The sequence below is a fragment of the Acanthochromis polyacanthus genome, chromosome 15, assembly GCF_021347895.1.
Source record: "Acanthochromis polyacanthus isolate Apoly-LR-REF ecotype Palm Island chromosome 15, KAUST_Apoly_ChrSc, whole genome shotgun sequence".
Classification (NCBI taxonomy): domain Eukaryota; kingdom Metazoa; phylum Chordata; class Actinopteri; family Pomacentridae; genus Acanthochromis; species Acanthochromis polyacanthus.
In genome coordinates this window covers 35,175,675-35,193,624 of record NC_067127.1, presented here as the reverse complement: position 1 = coordinate 35,193,624, position 17,950 = coordinate 35,175,675, and the positions used below count along the sequence as shown (strand labels likewise).

The 17,950-nt window shown below is 38.6% G+C and overlaps 2 protein-coding genes across 7 annotated transcripts in view; both read left to right on the top strand.

Annotated features, from left to right (window-relative positions):
* nckap1 (NCK-associated protein 1) overlaps nucleotides 1–9,974 on the top strand; it is a 76,815-nt gene extending 66,841 nt beyond the window's left edge. For all 5 annotated transcript variants that reach the window (XM_022217410.2, XM_022217409.2, XM_022217408.2 and 2 more), the window contains 3 exons: nucleotides 4,151–4,260; nucleotides 8,001–8,090; nucleotides 8,180–9,974. In XM_022217410.2, the coding sequence (XP_022073102.1) occupies nucleotides 4,151–4,260; nucleotides 8,001–8,090; nucleotides 8,180–8,296 (317 nt within the window). In that variant the 3' untranslated portion in view covers nucleotides 8,297–9,974. The remainder of the gene's footprint in view (nucleotides 1–4,150; nucleotides 4,261–8,000; nucleotides 8,091–8,179) is intronic.
* On the top strand, nucleotides 5–4,144 carry LOC127537449 (neurofilament heavy polypeptide-like). 2 transcript variants are annotated; one of them, XR_007947076.1, is made up of 2 exons: nucleotides 5–518; nucleotides 581–4,144. XR_007947076.1 is itself a non-coding variant. In XM_051959705.1 (2 exons), the coding sequence occupies exons 1-2, from the start codon at nucleotides 323–325 to the stop codon at nucleotides 1,271–1,273; spliced, it is 909 nt and encodes a 302-aa protein (XP_051815665.1). In that variant the 5' UTR covers nucleotides 5–322; the 3' UTR covers nucleotides 1,274–4,144. The 2 variants fall into 2 exon arrangements, 1 of the variants encoding a protein (XP_051815665.1); XM_051959705.1 differs by having other exon boundaries at nucleotides 5–538.
* Nucleotides 9,975–17,950: the final 7,976 nt, after the last annotated feature.

The following is a 17,950-nucleotide window of genomic DNA, read 5'->3' as shown; positions in this document are numbered from 1 at the left end:
AGGCGCCGCGCTGTCGCTTTGTCTGCGCCGCTGACGGATTGTTTCAGATCAGTTTCAGAGACTTTCACCCAGATTTCATGTTTGACACGTGAAGCGGTTGAAGTGTAAATGAGGAGCAAACACAAAGCGCCCACTCAGGACTGTTTGGTGCAGATCAGCGCCTCGATCCACCGACTGATGACTATTTCTGTTAGCAGTTAGTCTGCCTCATACGTTTTTTTTTTCAAAGCTAAATGATAGTTTGTTCTGTAATCGTGTCCCAGAAATCACAATCCAAAGTGACATCTTCAGATTTGTTCAACCTGCACTCCAAAACTGAGTCATGACAGTTTCTCCCATAAGAACCTGGAATCACACGACGTTTGGCATCTTGTCTTTGTTTCTTTCCGCTGGAACACTCTTCAACACTGTGGGCTCATTTTTCACATCTTTACAAGCAACAAAATCACCACGAAAAGGTGCAAAGTCACCACAAAAGGTGCAAAGTCACCACAAAAGGTGCAAAGTCACCACAAAAGGTGCAAAGTCACCACAAAAGGTGCAAAGTCACCACAAAAAGATGCAAAGTCGCCACAAAAAGATGCAAAGTCGCCACAAAAAGATGCAAAGTCGCCACAAAAAGATGCAAAGTCGCCACAAAAGGTGCAAAATCACCACAAAAGGTGCAAAATCACTACCAAAACACACACAATCATCACAAAAAGATGCAAAATCACCACAAAATGATGCCCAAGTACAACAGACTCACAAAATCAGCACAAAACTCGAAATCACAACAAAAACACACAAAACTGCAACAAAAACAGATGAAATTAAGACAAAAAGTTCCAAAATCACTACAAAAAGATGTAAAAGTACAACAAAAACACAAAAATCACGACAAAAACGCATAAAATCACCACAAAAACGCACAAAATCACTACAAAGAGAGTTAAAATTATTGCAAAAACACACAAAATCACCACAAAAAGATGCAAAGACACACAATTACCACAAAATCACTAAAAAGATACAAAATCACCACATAAAGATGCAAAAATCACCACAAAATGATGCCCAAGTACAACAGACTCGCAAAATCAGCACAAGACATGAAATCACCACAAAAACACACAAAATCGCTTCAAAGAGACATGAAATTATTGCAAAAAGACACAAAATCACCACAAAAAGACACAAAATCACTATTATAACATGCAAAATGACCACAAAAAGATGCAAAATGACCACAAAAAGAGGCAAGATCACAACAAAAACACACAAAAATCACTAAAGAAGATACAGAATCACCACAATAGATGCAAGTCCTGCCCCTGTATGCAAACATCACTGAACCCAAAATAATGTCCTCTGCTGTTTTACACAAAATGACATAAATCATGAAAAACATAATAAGAAAAGTTAATTTTCTTTGATTATTTACAAATAAAAATGGAGTCAACATGTGGAGCACTTTGTTTTTGTTTGTTTCGGTCCACAGGTGTTAGAATTAATGGAAAAATGCGGTGAATCTACACAATAAACTGATAATTGTGTTTCTATGCGTATCTATCTACCTGCAGTTCAGCCAAAAAGTCCCTGAATTTTTATAGAGTGACTTTTAGCTGCTGAGTCATTAAAAGCTTTTTATCTGCAACAAGAAACACAGAATTTTTTTATTTTTTACAGAATCTGGTTCGAGCAAATGGTTTATTTTTGGTGAATTTTTAAATAAGACGTGTGAATAAATGTCGTAATTTTAAGCTCAGTGTTCAGAGCAGATGAATGATGGGTTTAGGGTTCAGAGCGTTAATCGGTTATTAAAAGGTTCTGTAATTACTGAATAGTCACAGATGTAGTCAGTACAAAATAAAAGCACATAAAATCTGAGTCGTCATGATTAGTTTTTTTCTTTATTTCTAGCTGTAGAGACGTGTTTGATGAGTAAAGACAATATTAGGACCGCTACAGTTCAGAGCCTTAAACTCTGTGAAACATAATTTACTGCTGGGATCAAACTGTTCTGCATATAAATGAGGTCGACCTTCTGCCCTCAGATTAACTCATTTATGTGCACAAGAGCTGCACTGTCATCTTCATTAGTGTATTTTAATATTTCTAAAGCTCTGTTCACCCAGAGTCGCCTGTTTAGCCTTATTTGTTTCGTGTATTTCACTAAAAAGATCCGTCAGTTAAAGGATCTGATCTCTCTATAACAGAGACACTGATGGAGTCAGAAAGGCTTTTGATAAAGTATCAAAGAGATTCGTCACTCAGGGACGGATTATCAAGACGTCGACTTCTAACAACCTTGAAATGAAAGGCGCCACTGTTAATAAGCGACATAATGAGTTGTAATGGCTCCACCATTGTTAGTATGCAGAGCGCACGGCGGCCAGCGATTGGTTTTTCTGTCTGAATACACGACAGCGGCACACGTCTGCTGCCGGTCATCAGCTCACAATGACACGTTTTATACCCACACACTCACTTGATCACACAAAATTACAACAGAGACGCAAAATCACAACAAAAACAGACAAAATTACCACAACAAGATGCAAAATCACAACAAAAACTGATAAAATTACCACAAAAAGATGCAAAACCGCAACAAAAATGGACAAAATTAACACAAAAAGATGCAAAATCGCAACAAAAATGAACAAAATTACCACAAAAACATGCAAAATCACAACAAAAACAGACAAAATTACCACAACAAGATGCAAAATCACAACAAAAACAGGCAAAATTACCACAAAAAGATGCAAAACCGCAACAAAAACTGATAAAATTACCACAAAAAGATGCAAAATCACAACAAAAACAGGCAAAATTACCACAAAAAGATGCAAAACCGCAACAAAAACTGATAAAATTACCACAAAAAGATGCAAAACCGCAACAAAAATGGACAAAATTAACACAAAAAGATGCAAAATCGCAACAAAAATGGACAAAATTACCACAAAAACATGCAAAATCACAACAAAAACAGACAAAATTACCACAAAAAGATGCAAAAACTGATAAAATTACCACAAAAAGATGCAAAATCGCAACAAAAATGAACAAAATTACCACAAAAACATGCAAAATCACAACAAAAACAGACAAAATTACCACAACAAGATGCAAAATCACAACAAAAACAGGCAAAATTACCACAAAAAGATGCAAAACCGCAACAAAAACTGATAAAATTACCACAAAAAGATGCAAAACCGCAACAAAAATGGACAAAATTAACACAAAAAGATGCAAAATCGCAACAAAAATGGACAAAATTACCACAAAAACATGCAAAATCACAACAAAAACAGGCAAAATTACCACAAAAAGATGCAAAATCACAACAAAAACAGGCAAAATTACCACAAGATGCAAAATCACAACAAAAACAGGCAAAATTACCACAAAAAGATGCAAAATCACAACAAAAACAGGCAAAATTACCACAAAAAGATGCAAAACCGCAACAAAAACTGATAAAATTACCACAAAAAGATGCAAAACCGCAACAAAAATGGACAAAATTAACACAAAAAGATGCAAAATCGCAACAAAAATGGACAAAATTACCACAAAAACATGCAAAATCACAACAAAACAGACAAAATTACCACAAAAAGATGCAAAACCGCAACAAAAACTGACAAAATTACCACAAAAAGATGCAAAATCGCAACAAAAACTGACAAAATCACAACAAAAACAAACCAGATCACAACAGAAAGATGCAGTCCTGCACCTCTATGCAAACAACACAACATAAAATAATGTCTTCTGTAATGTTTAACAGTTAAAATGACATAAATCATTAAAAAATGAGAAAAGCTCATTTTATTTGATTATTTACAAAGAAAAATGGAACCATCCTGTACAGCACTTTGTGATTTTGTTTGTTAGAAATTCTGAAATAAATACGATGAATCTACACAATAAACGGATAAATGCGTTGTTTCTGTACGTTTTTCCCTCTGAGTCCCTGTGATGTCCACAAACACTGATCAGCGTGAAACGTGGAAGTTAAACCTCGTTTCCAGGTTTGATTTTCTGGAGTCTTCCTGCTGCTGTCAGTCAGACGTCACACATTAAAGCAGACTTAATTGATCTTGATTAACTGCCATTTGCTGTGCTGATGGTGTGCATCTGCTGCCCCCTGCAGGTCACTGTAACAACATCCACTGTCTGGCCAAAGCCATCAACCAGATCGCTGCTGCTCTCTTCACCATCCATAAGGGCAGCATAGAGGACCGCCTGAAGGAGTTCCTGGCTGTGAGTCCCACACCAAACGCTAAGTTCAGGTTTTATCCATCGTCTGGAGGTTCTACGGCTTGGAATGCTGCCGCGGTTCCTCTGTTTGAAAAGCCCTAAAACCTGAAAACAGACGCAGGAGAAGTCGAGTTTTACCCCCAGAGCTTCAACATTCTGGAAGGTTATATGGTGGAAGTTCTGCCAGAAAGTTCTGCCAACTTTAACCTCAAAACTGCTCCTGTTCTGTATTTTTCCTCACTGTTCAGCTGAGTCGCACACAGCCTTTAGGGTGCACTGGGAATGCAGGATTTTTATTTCTTTCTTACACAATCAAGTGAATTTTCTAATGAGACGCGCACCGTAAAGTGATTTTAATGAAGATTCACAGTTCTAAGCTTTGATTCGGTGGAATTTTCCCAAAGAAACTAAACGTCACACATGATTAGATGAAGGAAATATTAAATATCAAAGGATTATTTCTGTTATTCCAGGAAGTCAGTCACTGTCTGCCAAACAAGACAGAATAGAATAGATCAGAGGCGTCAAACTCTTCTTAGTTCAGGTTCCACATTCAGTCTAATCTGATCTCCAGTGACCTTTAAAATCACAGCATAACAACCTGTAAATAACCACAAACTACAACATTTTCCTTTGTTTCAGAGCAAAAATGTCCATTCTGAAAATATTCACATTTAAGGAACTATCTTGTTACTAAACATTATAAACAACCTGAAGCTTATTAAGAAGAATAAGTAAAATTCCAGCAGCATTCAGCCTCAGTTTATCATTTACTCATTACAACTTACAGATCAGAGTGTCGACAAAGGAACACATTTAGTCACAGCTATCTGGAACTGAACGATGCAGTATTTGACTTTATGATCAAAAAAAGGACAAAACGCAACAAAAACCAAACAAAATATTACAAAAATGAGACACACAATGAGCATAGAACAAAGAACAATCTAGTACTTTCTGATCAAACAACTTGTCATGGTCGAGAAATCATTTTAAATTTATAGTTTTACTAATTTATTGTAATTTCTACACTTTGAGGGCCGATTGGACCCTCTGGAGGACCGCTTTTGGCCCACAGGCCTCATGTTGGACACTCGTAAAATAGAGGGGTTTTATTGTCCATTTCTCTATACATCCAGGACATGCAGAGGAACTGAAAATACGTTTCTGTCTGACTTTTGTTTTAGCGCCATACATTTAGAAAAGGATAAAAATACATAAAAATGAACCTATGAACTGGTGGTGGTGTGATACAGTGGCAGCTTACTGAGAGACATTCGGGGGAAACGTGGATATTTGCAATTAAAACACCGACATGTTTGAACAGAAAGGCTCAGTTAAAGTTCCTTGTGTGTGTTCAGGTGTTTATAGAAGATCAGTGTCCTCTCACCAGTCATCATCACAGCTTTTAATAGACTTTAATTTCAATCCTATAAAATTCTTAAAGGCAGCAAACCAAAAAGGTGTTCATGGTTCTAGTATTAGTCTGTATTTATGGAGAACTTTATAAACTCAGGTTGCAGCGTGCAGACAAGTAAAACTGAACAAATAGTTGTTTTTTTTTTAAGAAAGGTCAGAAAATTAAGTAAACCATAAACGTTTAAAATCACAAGCAAATTAAAGACATGCAGTGTAAAATAAAAACACATGAACACAAGTGAACCGCTCAGTCCACTACCATTAGGATAGAGTGTCCTGTAACACTTTTTAACCCTCGTGTCGTCAAAATTGACCCGTTTTAAAGTTTGAAATGTGGAGAGAAAATATTTAATTCCACAGTGAGCTCCTGATGTCCAAATTTTCAACATTTTTGGGAAATTTTTCAACCTTTTTTGGTGGAAAAAAGAAATGTTATAAGTTTTTCTTAAGAACATTCACAAAAAAATCATCCAAAATCCAGCGAATTTCGCTGGATTTTGGATGATTCTTATGTGAATGTTCTTAAAGAAAATATTAGACATTTTACTGATATTTATGTGATCACTTTAAATATTTTTAGGATTTTTTTGGAGAGTTTTTACTCATTTTTTGAAAATGCTTACAAGAATTTTCTTGCCAAATTTGGAGGATTTTAAAAAAAAAATAAGGGAAACTTTTAAGGAGTTTTTTGGAATTTTCTTCTTGAAAGTTTTGCAAATTTTCAGAATTTGGAAGCATTTGGAAGACAAGGAAGCAATATTTTTTGGTGCCTCTAAATGAGGACAACAGCAGAGTTAAGAAGACGTTTTAAAGAGGTCACTGATCTGCAGACCTGATTTCCTGCTTCCGGTGCTTCGGTTCTCTGATCTGTCACATCTGGTTTTCAGCCGAGACTCTGAGGATCTCAGGCTACGTAAAGGCTCGTATGGAGCAAAATGGAGGGTAAATGTAGCGTCGGAGGGTAAATGTAGCGTCGGAGGGTAAATGTAGCGTCGGAGGGTAAATGTAGCGTCGGAGGGTAAATGTAGCGTCGGAGGGTAAATGTAGCGGTAGCGTCGGAGGGTAAATGTAGCGTCAGAGGGTAAATGTAGCGTCGGAGGGTAAATGTAGCGTCGGAGGGTAAATGTAGCGTCGGAGGGTAAATGTAGCGTCGGAGGGTAAATGTAGCGTCGGAGGGTAAATGTAGCGTCGGAGGGTAAATGTAGCGTCGGAGGGTAAATGTAGCGTCGGAGGGTAAATGTAGCGTCGGAGGGTAAATGTAGCGTCGGAGGGTAAATGTAGCGTCGGCGTCGGAGGGTAAATGTAGCGTCGGAGGGTAAATGTAGCGTCGGAGGGTAAATGTAGCGTCGGAGGGTAAATGTAGCGTCGGAGGGTAAATGTAGCGTCGGAGGGTAAATGTAGCGTCGGAGGGTAAATGTAGCGTCGGAGGGTAAATGTAGCGTCGGAGGGTAAATGTAGCGTCGGAGGGTAAATGTAGCGTCGGAGGGTAAATGTAGCGGTAGCGTCAGAGGGTAAATGTAGCGTCAGAGGGTAAATGTAGCGTCAGAGGGTAAATGTAGCGTCAGAGGGTAAATGTAGCGTCAGAGGGTAAATGTAGTGTTAGAGGGTAAATGTAGCGTCGGAGGGTAAATGTAGCGGTAGCGTCAGAGGGTAAATGTAGCGTTAGAGGGTAAATGTAGCGTTAGAGGGTAAATGTCGCGTTAGAGGGTAAATGTAGCGTCAGAGGGTAAATGTAGCGTTAGAGGGTAAATGTAGCGTCGGAGGGTAAATGTAGCGTCAGAGGGTAAATGTAGCGTCAGAGGGTAAATGTAGCGGTAGCGTCAGAGGGTAAATGTAGCGTCGGAGGGTAAATGTAGCGTCGGAGGGTAAATGTAGCGTCGGAGGGTAAATGTAGCGTCGGAGGGTAAATGTAGCGTCGGAGGGTAAATGTAGCGTCGGAGGGTAAATGTAGCGTCGGAGGGTAAATGTAGTGACCTTTTCGATTAAGAAAATTATCTAGCATCCCCCGTGTCCAACACAAACTGCTTTCCCTTTGTGACATCTGTTAGGCAGTGGACGTAAACAAAAGCTCAGGTTTAGATTTCAGCTGAAACAGTTAAAAATGCACTAACTGACCCCAACACTGATGCTTTAGGTCGGATCAGAACATCTCTCATCTGAATGAAGTTGTCTTTTGGAAATAATGTCTGATTTATGGGTTGTTTTGTCGAAATTTCTAAAGAAAAATTGCTCGAAACTGCTGCCAAAAATAAGTGGAAACTCAACGTGTCAGACGGCAAACACCACCCTGTCACTCTCTGACTTTTGTTTGTTTGTTTGTGTAGTTGGCGTCTTCCAGCCTGCTGAAGATCGGTCAGGAAACAGACAAGATGACGACACGTAACAGAGAATCTGTTTATCTGCTGCTGGACATGGTGAGAACAGCTCAAACTGAAACTTTAGATGTTGGAACAGTGAATGTTTGTACTGTTGGAGTATTAATGACAGTATGTGTGTCCTTCAGATTGTGCAGGAGTCTCCCTTCCTTACCATGGACCTGCTGGAGTCCTGCTTCCCCTACGTCCTGCTGCGCAACGCCTACCACGCCGTCTACAAACAGAGCATCAGCGCCAACGCATAGAGACACACTACACACACGGCGACCAACGCACACTACCGGCATCACACTAAACACAAACTAAACACACTAAACTATGCCTGCGACGCCTCAACTGGCCATCCGACGACGACAGAAACATGTCGACACACTAAACGCGTAGCATTTAAACCGAAACACACCGAACGAGATGCACTAAACAGAAAAACACACTAAACAGACACACACTACTAGCTGGACAACAGACAGACACACACTACTCGCTGGACAACAGACAGACACACACACTACTAGCTGGACAGAGTGGGGATCAGTGTCTTTATTTTCATCATTGTACCTTTTCCATGACGTTGCAGGGACCATAAACCGCAGCAACACATTAATATACAAGATGTTTGGTTGGTATAAAAGAACAAAAATATAAATATATAGTATATATATAGTTGACACTACTTTTCTTTTTTTCTTTTGTTTATTTTTTCGATGAAAGTTTTGAGATTTCTAGTGGCCAGCTGACGATGTGGTGATGGATTTGGATGCTTTCTTTGGGAATGATTCTGATGTGATGTGGGGCTTCTGGGCTGAGGATTCCTGTGTTGATACTGAAAGACATGTTTGCTCGTTAATGTAAGTTTACACATTTAATCAGACACTGACAGACAGACATCACACACACGCACACACACACACACACTCGTATAACATGGTGATGTTTTCTTTCTTTTTTTCTAGCTAGTCGTAACATGAGCTTTTTGTGGGTAAAGATATAATATCTGTATTCTACTTTGATGTGAACTGAACTTGTCTGTTTTTAATGTTTGTTTTGTTATTTTTATGACGATTTGCCAAATGTGTCGACACTAAAAAAGAAGAAGTTGTGTGTCAGGGCTTGGGAGTGGTGGAGTGTTTGGGTTCATAATGGGGGGGTTAAACGGCTCAGATTAAAAACAAAGCTCAAACTTTTACAACGCAAACTGCAGCTGCTGTTTGTTGACTTTCAAAGTCTAATTTATGTGATCTGTAAGTTCCCAAAAAGAGGCTGAAATGTTCCTTTTTTTCATCCGTATCGAGGGAAATTAGCCGTCATTTGACACTCCCTGCTTAGATAGAAACGTGTTTAACTCGACTAGGAAGTCAATTTAAGCAGTTAATCCTAATTGAACAAGAGAAAAAAACAAACCTGGAGCTGCAATAAGACAGAAAATAAATCTATATATATGTAAACACTCTTGGTGATGTTTTCACTGCTTCGGGGGGGAAAACATCCACCGATGGACTTTTCTTTTCTGTTTGACGGTTGTGCAGGACCTTTTAAAGGACAGACGGACAACTTTTACAAAGTGCGGTCTGGTTTATTTTTTATTTCCGAGGCTCGGCGGAGGGCTTCGTACGAGACAACCCTCTGCTCATGCGTTACTAACACCACGGCTCTGTTTCCACACTCATTCTGCACATTCTGCTGTAGTTTCCTGTGTAGAGTTAAAGACGAGGTTTCCAGCACGAGTCCAGAAGTAGAAATCTGTTTTTACAGCCTGGAATGAGCACGATGAGCCGACGGAGACACTGGAGCCGTGGACACATTCTGCCATTTTGATGTGGAATGATTGCTGTTTCCTTTCTAACCTCCTTTTTGTGTCTCTGATTCCACCGTGTAACTTAAATGACATGAATAAAATAAACTTTAGGGCTGTGTCAGACCTGAGCTGTGAGTGTGTGACGGCTGCTTTCCACTGAGGTGAAAAAGGGTAAGAAAATAAGAGAATTAATGCCACAAGATGGCAAATTAGACTGGAAAAAATGCCCCTCTGAAAACAAACCAAAAAAAGTTATTTCATGGAACTTTTACCTTGAAATAAGTGGAAGGAAATCTGCCAATAGAACAAGTGAAAAATGTTTTGGTTAGATTTCTTGAAATAAGATGTGATATTTAGAATGCTGAGATCTTTTTAAGCTGTATTTTACCAGGACTGTCAAGATTAGGTGTCTTAAAATAAGCCAGATATGCTAAAAAAAAGAAAGAAATAGCAGTTTTTCACTCAGAGGTAGACTTTTGCTTTCATGCAACCTCCGAATGTGAGATGTATATATGCATATACTTGTCTGAAAAAAATCCAAAAATTCAGCAAAAAAATCTCCAAATTTCAGAAAATTTGCAAAACCCTCAGAAAGAAAATTTCAATAATTCCTTAAGTTTCCCTTAAAACTTTTTTTTAAATCCTCTAAATTGGGAAGAAAATTCTTGTAAATATTTTCATAAAATTAATAAAAATCTTCCAAAAAAATCCTAAAAATATCTAAAGTGATTACATGTATATCAAGTAAAACTTCTATTTCTTTGATTTTTTTTATGAATGTTCTTTAAAAAAACATTTTTCACATTTCTTTCTTTTCACCAAAAAATGTTCAAAGATTTCCGTTAAATGTTGAAAATGTGGACATCAGAAGTTTTACTGTGAAAATCGTTTTTTTTTTCCCCCACATTTTACAGAACGACACAAGGGTTAAACTTATTTTGAGTTTTCTTGTAAAGTTCAACTCAAAATAAGATAATTTTAAGACTGTTTGATTTCACAAGATATTTAAGATGCGTTGTCAAGTAGGATGAGACGTTTTGCCTAAAAATAAGATGAACAGACCGGATAAGATTTAGAGTTTTTGCAGTGTAGACCTTAAACCACATTTAACTCCTGAGTCTAGTTCTGTTTCACACTTAAATGCACTTTAAGCTACTTTATTTTGGCACGTTAGGAATAATTTTAACTGTTTTAATATGTAAACAGTCATATAACCTAATCATGCCAAAGTAAAGTAGAAAGATTCCAGACTCAAAATGGGTAAAAAAAAAAAAAAGGTTTCTGCTGTTGAACTGTGCAGAGTTCAGGAATATTTACACCAACAGGATGGAATTATTGAAACCTGACAGTTACATGTTCATTATTGAATGTCATCTACAGCCGTTTTACACTCAAATAATCCAAAATTAGTCCAGAGAAAATGTCAGAATATGTGTACAAACATGACACCTTTGAATTGAGGCCTGCTGTATCGTACAAAAACCACCAGGAGGTGCTAGTTCACTTCCTGTTTCCTAATTCCATTGCATATAAAGTAAATGCTGACGTTTTATTGTTATTATTGATATAAGTGACAAGGTTACATATTGCATACACAGGTCAACAAAAAATAAAAGTAGAAAAAAGCCATAAATCCTCTCACTAGTTGATGAGTTCAGGTTTCTCACCTAGTCCAGTTTCTTTAAGTGACTAAAAACGTGTGCTGTTCAACCATAAACTGATGCTTTATGCTGTTTTTTGCACTGACTCTGACAGGTAAAGTGGAAAATTATATTGAGGAACATGAATCAATGGAAACAAATTTCGACATCACAGGAAAAAGCAAAACGACTATGACCCTTAACCTGGAGAACAGCTATTATTGATGTCATGAACTACCTGAGCGTCTCCTGGTAAATTTGAGATCTCCTATATCTATATATTGCTTTATTGTCAACATAGACCCTAAAAATCTAAATTTATTGCAATTATTTTATAATTCATGAGCTTCTGTATATTTTCTAGATGCTGTGTGAATCACCTTATAACTCCTGATGGTGTGTTGGACATTTTTAAAACTTGAAGTGGGGAAACAAACCAGATATTGGCTGCAAATCATCATACACAGCTGTAAAAGCATTACAGGCAGTGAAGTGTATTGACAATAATTAACTGTTGTGTAGCTAGCTAGCAAGTAATACCTACTTTGGTGTAGTTTTTAGTTGGTTTATGCTGTTTTGTTTCAATCATGAATTATAAAATAATTATTCCAAGTTGTTGAATGAAATCATACATCATAGCAACAAAGAAGTTTATTTACTGTGAGTTAGCCAGCTAAAGTTGCTAGGTTTAGCTAACTAGCTAGCAGCTGTAGTTAACCCTTGCTTGTATCTAGTAGCTTGCAGAAGGTTAGCAGACCAAATATAAAATTAAACACATCTACATTTCTTCCTTTAATTCAGGAATTTAACTCAGTTAACTAACTTTTTTTTGTTTAGTTTTTAATTATGATTCCTTGTTTTGGAATAAAATTATATTAATGGTGACAAAGACTTGTGAATTAGCTTAATTTGTTGTTTTTGGCATTAGCTAACTCACAGGTGTAGATAACCCTTGCTTATAGTTAGCAGTAGGTTAGCAGACCAGATGTAAAAATAAACACATGTAGATTCATTCCTTTTAAATATTTCTCTTGTGTGTAAATATGAAATCTAAAATTAAAATGCCAATGTTTGTTGCTTCATAGATTTTAAACACAATAAAGTTTACGTTTCCCGCAAAAGTATTAAAATGTGGCTGCTTCAGAAAGGAATTTAAATTGGTTAGCTAACTTTTTTGTTGAGTTTTTAATTAGGATTCATTGTTTTTGCATAAAATTGTGTTAATGGTGACCACAACTTGTGAATTAGCTTAATTTGTTTTTGTTTGTTTGTTTTGCTAGCAAGCTAGCAGGTACAGTTAATCCTTGGTTGGCTACGCTGCAGTAGCTAGCTGCAGGCTAACAGGCCAAATATAAGCAAAATTTAGGATCAAAATTTGAGTTATGTTTTAGACTTGTCTTTGAGCAAAATGATGCTTATTGATGAAAAAGAAACCTCTACCTTTTGAGATTATTAGTTTGTTGGTTTCACTTAATTAGCAAGCAGGTGTGGTTAATGCTTGCTAGCTAGTGGATAGCAAGTAGCTGGCTGACCAAATAAAAAACTGAAATAATTATTTATGTCAACTGTTTTAGTGAAGAATTTAAATTGATTATTTGCATTTTTATTTTATTTCATGGTTCTGAATAAAATGACACTTTACATTGATACTGAAATCCATCTGCTGTGAGCTACATCGTTTTGTAGCTAACTAGCATGCAGATACAGGTAACTCTTGCTTTAGCTAGCATCTAGCATGCAGACCAAATATAAAATTTATCGTGATTTGTTCCTCTAAAATGTTTATTTAATGTGTAAATTCGAAATGACATGAAATTACGATGTCAGTGTTCGTTGCTTCGTAGATTAAGAATACTTTAATGTTGAACAATTTCCCATCAAAAGTATTAAAATATCAACTGTTTGAGGTGAACTGTTGTGTTGACATTTGTTGTCATTTTGATGCTTGTGTTTAAGTAAGAATCCATCCTGTATGAACTTGAAAAAGACAAACAAAGGTAGGTTTAATTCTGGTGGGTGAAACACTGAGGTGTTGGCTGTTGGTGAAGGTCTGGTGATCGTTGGTGGAGGTGGTTCAGTCAGGGTGTTTTCATTGAAGGGTTGGACGCTGGTTTCAGGCGTTTCTGTTCCAGTTCTGACTTAAAAATAAACTGCTGTCTTTCAATAACCTGCAGTCATTTCTCCCACTGATCGATGTCCTGACATGAAGGTGCTGATGGACGTCCATGTTCATGTTTGTGCAGAAGATAAATCGGCTGCTTCGGTTGTGCTGAGATTTCTCTGCTGGATCAACCGTCCTGAGGGTTGGTTTCCTCCTCATCCTCCTCAGGTACAGAACTTTCCAGCTTACCTACACAAACACACAAACAGGACATTGTAAAATGAGGTGTGAACAGCAGAACTTTCTCAGATTATGGACTGTATCTATCTACAGTGCCTTGTGAAAGTATTCGGCCCCCTTGAACTTTTCAACCTTTCGCCACATTTCAGGCTTCAAACATAAAGATATAAAATTTTAATTTTTTGTCAAGAATCAACAACAATTGGGACACAATCGTGAAGTGGAATGAAATTTATTGGATATTTTATACTTTTTTAACAAATAAAAAACTGAAAAGTGGGGTGTGCAATATTATTCGGCCCCTTTACTTTCAGTGCAGCAAACTCACTCCAGAAGTTCAGTGAGGATCTCTGAATGATCCAATGTTGTCCTAAATGACTGATGATGATAAATAGAATCCACCTGTGTGTAATCAAGTCTCCGTATAAATGCACCTGCTCTGTGATAGTCTCAGGGTTCTGTTTAAAGTGCAGAGAGCATCATGAAGACCAAGGAACACACCAGGCAGGTCCCAGATACTGTTGTGGAGAAGTTTAAAGCCGGATTTGGATACAAAAAGATTTCCCAAGCTTTAAACATCTCAAGGAGCACTGTGCAAGCAATCATATTGAAATGGAAAGAGTATCAGACCACTGCAAATCTACCAAGACCCGGCCGTCCCTCTAAACTTTCACCTCCAACAAGGAGAAGACTGATCAGAGATGCAGCCAAGAGGCCCATGATCACTCTGGATGAACTGCAGAGATCTACAGCTGAGGTGGGAGAGTCTGTCCATAGGACAACAATCAGTCGTACACTGCACAAATCTGGCCTTTATGGAAGAGTGGCAAGAAGAAAGCCATTTCTCAAAGATATCCATAAAAAGTCTGGTTTAAAGTTTGCCACAAGCCACCTGGGAGACACACCAAACATGTGGAAGAAGGTGCTCTGGTCAGATGAAGCCAAAATCCAACTTTTTGGCCAAAATGCAAAACCATATGTTTGGCGTAAAAGCAACACAGCTCATCACCCTGAACACACCATCCCCACTGTCAGACATGGTGGTGGCAGCCTCATGGTTTGGGCCTGCTTTTCTTCAGCAGGGACAGGGAAGATGGTTAAAATTGATGGGAAGATGAATGGAGCCAAATACAGGAGCATTCTGGAAGAAAACCTGTTGGAGTCTGCAAAAGACCTGAGACTGGGACGGAGATTTATCTTCCAACAGGACAATGATCCAAAACATAAAGCCAAATCTACAATGGAATGGTTCACAAATAAACGTATCCAGGTGTTAGAATGGCCAAGTCAAAGTCCAGACCTGAATCCAATGGAGAATCTGTGGGCAGAGCTGAAGACTGCTGTTCACAAACGCTCTCCATCCAACCTCACTGAGCTCCAGCTGTTTTGCAAGGAAGAATGAGCAAGAATTTCAGTCTCTCGATGTGCAAAACTGATAGAGACATACCCCAAGAGACTTGCAGCTGTAATTGCAGCAAAAGGTGGCGCTACAAAGTATTAATGCAAGGGGGCTGAATAATATTGGACGCCCCACTTTTCAGGTTTTTATTTGTTAAAAAAAGTTTAAAATATCCAATAAATTTCGTTCCACTTCACGATTGTGTCCCAATTGATGTTGATTCTTGACAAAAAATTAAAATTTTATATCTTTATGTTTGAAGCCTGAAATGTGGCGAAAGGTTGAAAAGTTCAAGGGGGCCGAATACTTTCACGAGGGGCTGTATAATGTGCAAAAGATACGACTCTAAGAGTCGATGCTTTGTAGTGAATCTGAAGAGCCGACTCCTAACGTATTTAATGGAGTATGGAGTTTAACACTGTCCTAGCAGAAAACATGTTACTGGATCCTAGATTAAAGAAGCTTGCCTTCAGTGACAACAGAGCTGTTGATGAGACACTTCAGAGAATAAGAGCAGCAGCAGCAGTCTGACACCTCCACCATTAGAGGACCAAGTGGAGGAGGAACCTCAAACTTCTGCTGTGTGGAGGCTCTTTGATGGAAGAGCTACAGGAGATGATTCAGGAGACATCCTACAGCTGATGTGGTAATGGAGGATCACATCTAGAGGAACCCCTCATCCAACCAGCAGACGACCCACTGAGCTGGAGCAGGACAAGGCCTCAGTCTGCCCCACCTGGTGAAGGTGATGGAGGAGAGACAACTTCTTCCATCTGAGAGAATCTTCTCAAAAACACGGCAGATAGTCACTGAAAGAAGAAATGTATCAGCCCATCCAAGCTCGGGCTTCTGATTTTTCTGAATGTCAGCCTGCTCTGAGGACATTTATACTGTTTGAACACTGAGTCTGGTTCTGTTTCTGTTCTGGTTCTGTGGGTTCATGTGCAGAGTTTTGTTCATTTGTTTTTATGCAGAAAATTTTGATTGAAATATTAAACAAAAGTAAGAATGCCTGCTTTTGTAACAAACAAATGCACAAAATGAGTCAATTATAAGGCTTCTCATAAAGACACTGAATGAAAAAGTGTTTGTCAAAACACAAATGATTCATATTTGCCAGGTTAGGCTAAAATGAGGCTACAAACAATAATAAATTGGGAGCCGAAAGAGCCGTCTTTTCTTTGGAAGCAGTGCCAAAAGCTCTCTGAAAAGTGCCGAACTTCCATCACTACTGTCCTCTCTGTCCCTCACCTCTCAGCTGGTTTTTGAAGGCAGAGCGGCGATGCGATTCAGCGACGTCATTAGCTGAGTAGCATCACGTGGGATGCCTGAACTCGTACATCATTGGTCTGTGTGTTTCTGAGCTGATAGACCAATGATAAACACTGGAAAGCTGCACCGGTAAAATAGAAGCGACCTGTCAAATTTACACCCGTATAGACGGCGTCTGGGTCCGGATCCAGACCGCGGTCGGCCTTTAGTGAGCCCTGTTCTCAGCCAGACACCTTCACCGCTTCCTAACACAGAGAAGACGAATTTATGAATGGGAAAGTGAACATTATGTCCAAAAACATACTAATACATGTGTTTGCGCATTTTTAAGTGGTTATATGGAAATTCGGGACCTTTTCTAGTGGGTATACGGTGTATACCTGTGTGTTTACACCCCTGGGTATGCGTATCTTTGCACATTTTTAAGTGGGTATACGGAAATTTGGAAAATTTTCTCGTGGATATATGGCGTATACCTGCGTATCACACAGACCCCTGCTTTCTCCCTCTCTCGCTCTCTCTCTCTCTTTCTCGCGTAAAATTATTGCAAATTTCACTCAGTTTGTGATAACTGTGGAGCATAGCCTATATAACGGCTCTCATGCCAGGAGCATGTTATTTAGGATTTTTCCCAGTAACTATTTTTAGTTAGGCATCACGTTATTTCCAGACATGCTGTTTTAAGTTAACCCGCAACATAAAGTATACCTATTCTATTTTAAAACATTATTTTAAGCTCTGTGCTCTGTTTTCTGTTGTGCAAAGTTATTCTTACTTTGATTTGCTTGTCTGACTAAATAAGGGATTAATCAGTAAGGACAGCTCTGGTAAAAAGGTCAGTAATATTCAGGACCATGAACAGCTCCGCAGACGTTTTCCGTGCCACGGTCAGTGGCCACAAGTTTGGGATATTTACCTAATGTCTCTAAAGCTTCGACAAAATAGCGTCCGATCACTTTTGGGTCACTGCTTGTTTTGTAGGCATTCAGCCAAACTACGAGAGAAGCGATCGATACACCCATTAATGCACACAGCAAAAGGTTTCAGTTTGAGTCGATGTGCCAGAGGTCCCTTTGAGAAGTGCTGTCTTCTGTCCAGTCTCTGTCGCTGTCTGAATGCTGACCCCTCTGGATCCAGCTCGGCCAGTATGAGTCGGACTTCTTCCTTCTTGACTTTTAGGCCATTTTCTTAGCACTTAGTGAACATCCACCGATATCCATGCATCTTCCCCGGACCTTGTAATTGTTCCTGTATGAAATCAATGACACGGCCCAAATCTGAGTCCTCCTCCCGCCGGCTGACGTTTTATCTTAAAACGTGCACACGTTTTAACATATCGTGTGCACGTTTTAGCTTAAATGTGCCCACGTTTAAGCTAAAACGTGAGCACGAATAAGTATCTCGAGCGCACGCTTTAGTATCTTGTGCGCACGATTTATATTTTTTTTCCTC